We start from the raw sequence: 4,240 nt of genomic DNA, 5'->3' as shown, positions 1-4,240 counted from the left end.
TTGTCACAAAATTTTTTTTATCATTGAAAACACATGATTGTTAGAATTATTTAGCTTTTTTCACACTCAATAAATTCATGAAATTTCACATCTCTAATTAAACTTGTTTGTGATGGATTTCTTGTCATTAATGGAGTTACATTTTAGTTTGTTCCATGCTTACTACCAAAAAAAAATCCACTCATTGGCTCTTATCAGTTCACTCTTTAGTTTTATTTATCTAGAAAAAACGCTACATGCCTTTCCAGCGAGAGGGGAAAAAAAACCCGCAGAAGTTAACAGATCGGAAAATGGATTCTTTAATATTGGACCTTGTTCCTTTCGAGGGCAGCATAGGTTCGTTTCGGACCTGCATTTGCAATTTTCATGGCAGCAACAGAGTTTATAATACCTTCGGAAGACGAAGAAACATTACAGGGGACGATGCTAAACGTGCTCTCAGATGGGCATGAGTATTTGATCTTGGAGGCTGAAGCGGTGCAATTGGGTCTCTGTCCCGGAAGATCCGAAATGCAGTTCCCCGTCGCGTTCATTACCCCCTTTCGGACCAAGCTCCGACAAATCGACCCCATCTGCGTGAAGAAATTACCCGACAAATCCAAATTAGTAAGGTTCGGCAGCATGCACAGCGTCTCCGGCACTTCCCCGTAGAACTCGTTGTCGGCCAGGACCAGTATATCCATCTTCGCCAAGCACCCGAACGATTTCGGTATCGGACCGGTCAACCGGTTCGACCGGACATCGAAGACCGTCAGATTGCACAAGAGCCCCACTTCGTACGGAAGGCACCCGTCCAGCTGGTTGTTCAGGAACAGCACTTCCAGAAGGTTCGGAGCCTGGCCGATGCTCCTTGGTAATCCGCCGGTGAAGTTGTTGCTGGCGAGGGTGAGGTACAGCGCCGTCGTGTTGCCGAGGTTGTCGGGGATGTTGCCGGAGAAGTTGTTGTTGTTGAGGAAGATGACGTCGAGGTCCATGTCGAACAGGTCAGCCGGGATGGGCCCACTGAAGTGGTTGAAACGGATGTCCAAGAATGTCAAGCGGGAGGCGCCGAGAAGCGCTGTCGGGAATTCGCCAGAGAAGATGTTGTTGCTGAGGTCCAGCTCGTAGAGATAACGTAGATGGGAGATTGAACTAGAACAAATTGGGCCGGTGAAGTTGTTGGAGTTTATGTGGAAGATGGCAAGGTCAGTTAAATTTTGGATGAAGTCGTCGAACGTTAGGTTGCCGTCGAAATGGGCGCCGTTGAAGTCGACGCTGGCTAGTCCGAGGGTGTGTTTGTTGGGAACCATGTCGCAGTAGTATCCCTCAAAGGAGCAGAAATCGCAGCCTTCCCAGCTTCTGGTGAAGTTTTGTGGGTCGTATGTGATGTTTTGACGAAGATTTCGGATGGCTAGCAGAACATTCTGGCTAGTGCTGTCGTCGAGGCATGGAGGGGGCGCAGGCGCAGGCGCAGGCGCAGGCGCCGGGGGAAAAGAAATGCCCATCAACGCCTGGACGACGGCATTGAAGTTGCTGGCTCCGTGGAGGTAGCATGGAAATTGGAGGAGGGAGATGATGATCAGAAATAGAAATGCTATAGCCATGTTTGGAGTTACAGGTCTGGAGTACTTGTGGTCTCTCTAGATCAGGAGTTATGAAGTGCAATTATATACAAGAGGTAGAGGGGGACCAAGGTATTGACATTTTCGCTAAATAAGGAGTAAACATGAAATTTTCAGTAAATTAGGAGAATTTTGACCCTTTGTTTATCTAAAATTAGTTTTCCCCGTCCCGTTAAGAAGCATGGTTGGTGGGATATGTCATATTGTGAACCGGAATATTCAAACTCAAGAACTCTATTTAGAAGAACCCTAAAATTTTGCTTTCCGTGTCGGAAGATGAACGGGTCTCTTCCTCACATGCAAGGTTCGCATGTGTTGTGTTCTGAGGTTATATCACGAATTTTAGTTTTATGTACGAGCTTAGGGAGAATTAGTTCCACTCAACACTGAATAATTTATAGATCTTCTTGTGTAAAGTCGAATCCGATTAGGATTTTTTGCAATCCTCATTCGCTTTATCATTGCTGCCAAACAACACCTGATAGACCCGCACCCAAGCATTATAGTTTTACTTTGGAATTCTTCTAATTGCACCATTCAACAAGGCCGTATATATGAACAAGCCCCACTGGGAGTTGGGTATGTCCATATTAGCGGACCCTGGCAAATTGTTTAGTTATAAGCCCAACATATTTGGTAAAATGAATAAAAAAATTTATTGAATATACCTATACTTATCTAATAATATTAACTTAGCCGACTAAAGCCGACATGTCTATTCTTGTGATCAAAATAATATATATATATATATATATATATATAATTTTATGATTGGTTATTAAATGTTTGACATTGCACCATTGTTATTAGGTAATATAGGTTTCTAATTTTGTTCATCATATATTAGAACAAATTATAATTGGAATATGAAAATGAAAATGACGAATTATCCACTATCTATCGTGAATTGTTCGACCCAACTAAAGCCCATATATCTATTCTTGTGATCAAAACAATGTATATATATATATATATATATATATATATATATATATATATATATATGTTGACACCCCAATTTTAATCAGGCTACCCCGAGAAGACCCGACACATAAAGTTGACTTCATGCTCTCGAAATTGGAATACCCTTTTAAGAGACCTAATTGAGTCTCGATTTGCTTTCAACAAGTCTCTGTGTTTTTGCCGAGTCCCGGTTTGTTTTCGGAGTCTCGTTGTTCTTTTCCCAAGTCCCGGTTTGTCTTCCATGAGTCTCAGAGTTTCAATTGAGTCTCGGTGTGTCTACTGAGTCCCGTATTGTCTTCCAGAAGTCTCAGATCTTCAAATGAGTCCTGGTGTGTCTACCGAGTCTCATTTTGTCTTCTAGGAGTCCTGGAGTTTCAATTGAGTTCCGGTATGTTTACCGAGTCCCGTTTTGTCTTCAATAAGTCTCGGAGTTTTAATTGAGTCCCGATGTTTTTACTAAGTCCCGATGTCTGTATCGAGTTTCGATTTGTTTTAAGTGAGTTCGGTTGTTTTTACCAAATCTTGGTATCTTTACTGAGTCTTGGTACGTTTTCACCGAATTTCGGGCATTTTGGAAAAGTGGAGTCCGGGTCCTTCTATTTTTGGGAAATCAAGTTTCAATTTTCGATCGAATCTCTCTTTTCGGAGGATAGGGTTCAACGATAAAAATATTAAAAAAAAAGTAATAATACAAAAATGAAGGAAAATACAAAAAGACTATTATTAGTAGTGTACTATTATTATTATTTTTACAATTATTATTATTATTATTATTATTGTTGTTGTTGTTATTATTATTATTACAAAACAAACAAAAAATACAAAAAAGAAGAAAAAAAAAAAAAAAAAAGGCCTATAAAAGCTACGCGTCACGCGCACACGCGAGGGAAGGGGATTCACTGTTCATTCTCTCCATCTTTTTTCTCACTATTCATCATCACCTCCACAACCACCACCCAGGCCAGCTCCTCCATTCTCCATAACTCTCCGCAACCACCACCGCCTTCGACTACCATCTCCGTCATAGAACCACCGCTAACCCTCCACCATCACCATCAGCTCCAGAAGCTCCACCATAACAGCAGATCGACGTCTCCGATCCCCTATACTCGTCTCGGCCATCTCCATAGCCAGCTCTCTCACCCATTCTCTTCCTCCACCGTCGAGCACCACCAGCAGCTCCCCCTCTCTCATCCTCAACCTGCAAGCCCTGACTACCTCTCTCGACCCTCCTTGGCAACCCACCACCGCAGCGAACCTCGTGACCACCCGCGAGCCATCCTCTCTCCATCCTTGCTTCTCTTCTCTCCCTAACCATGAGCTACCCATCTCTGGATCTCCCTCACGCTTGACACCCCCAACCTCACCATTGCCACCGGCAGAAACTCCCCTTCATGACCAGATCTCGTTCCCTGCACATCCAGCCTTCTCCGTCCTCGCTCTGGTTCAGACCACCACACCATCAGTGCTTCGGTTTCCAGCTCTCCCTCGCCATTCTTTCATCACCTCACACAGCACCACTGCGTTCCCCTTGAAGAGTTCCTTCACCATCTCTTGTTTTCCCCCGAGCTCCACCAGATCTGACCTCACTCATGGCACCCAGCAGCAGTTTCATCTCCGCCTCTCCACACTCTCTTGGCTTGGTTCGTTTGCTGGGGAGCTGGAGGCCGAATACA

The 4,240-nt window shown here is 43.8% G+C and overlaps 1 protein-coding gene across 1 annotated transcript; it reads right to left on the bottom strand.

Moving 5' to 3' along the window:
• Nucleotides 1–299: 299 nt before the first annotated feature.
• On the bottom strand, nt 300–1,583 carry LOC131162772 (uncharacterized protein At4g06744-like). Its single transcript, XM_058119373.1, has one exon. It carries the CDS (start codon nt 1,581–1,583, stop codon nt 300–302), a length of 1,284 nt encoding a protein of 427 aa, XP_057975356.1.
• Between the last annotated feature and the right edge of the window lie 2,657 nt (nt 1,584–4,240).

The sequence above is a fragment of the Malania oleifera genome, chromosome 8 (assembly GCF_029873635.1).
Source record: "Malania oleifera isolate guangnan ecotype guangnan chromosome 8, ASM2987363v1, whole genome shotgun sequence".
Lineage (NCBI taxonomy): Eukaryota > Viridiplantae > Streptophyta > Magnoliopsida > Santalales > Ximeniaceae > Malania > Malania oleifera.
The sequence above is the reverse complement of the archived record's forward strand: the minus strand, read 5'-3'. Positions and strand labels throughout refer to the sequence as shown.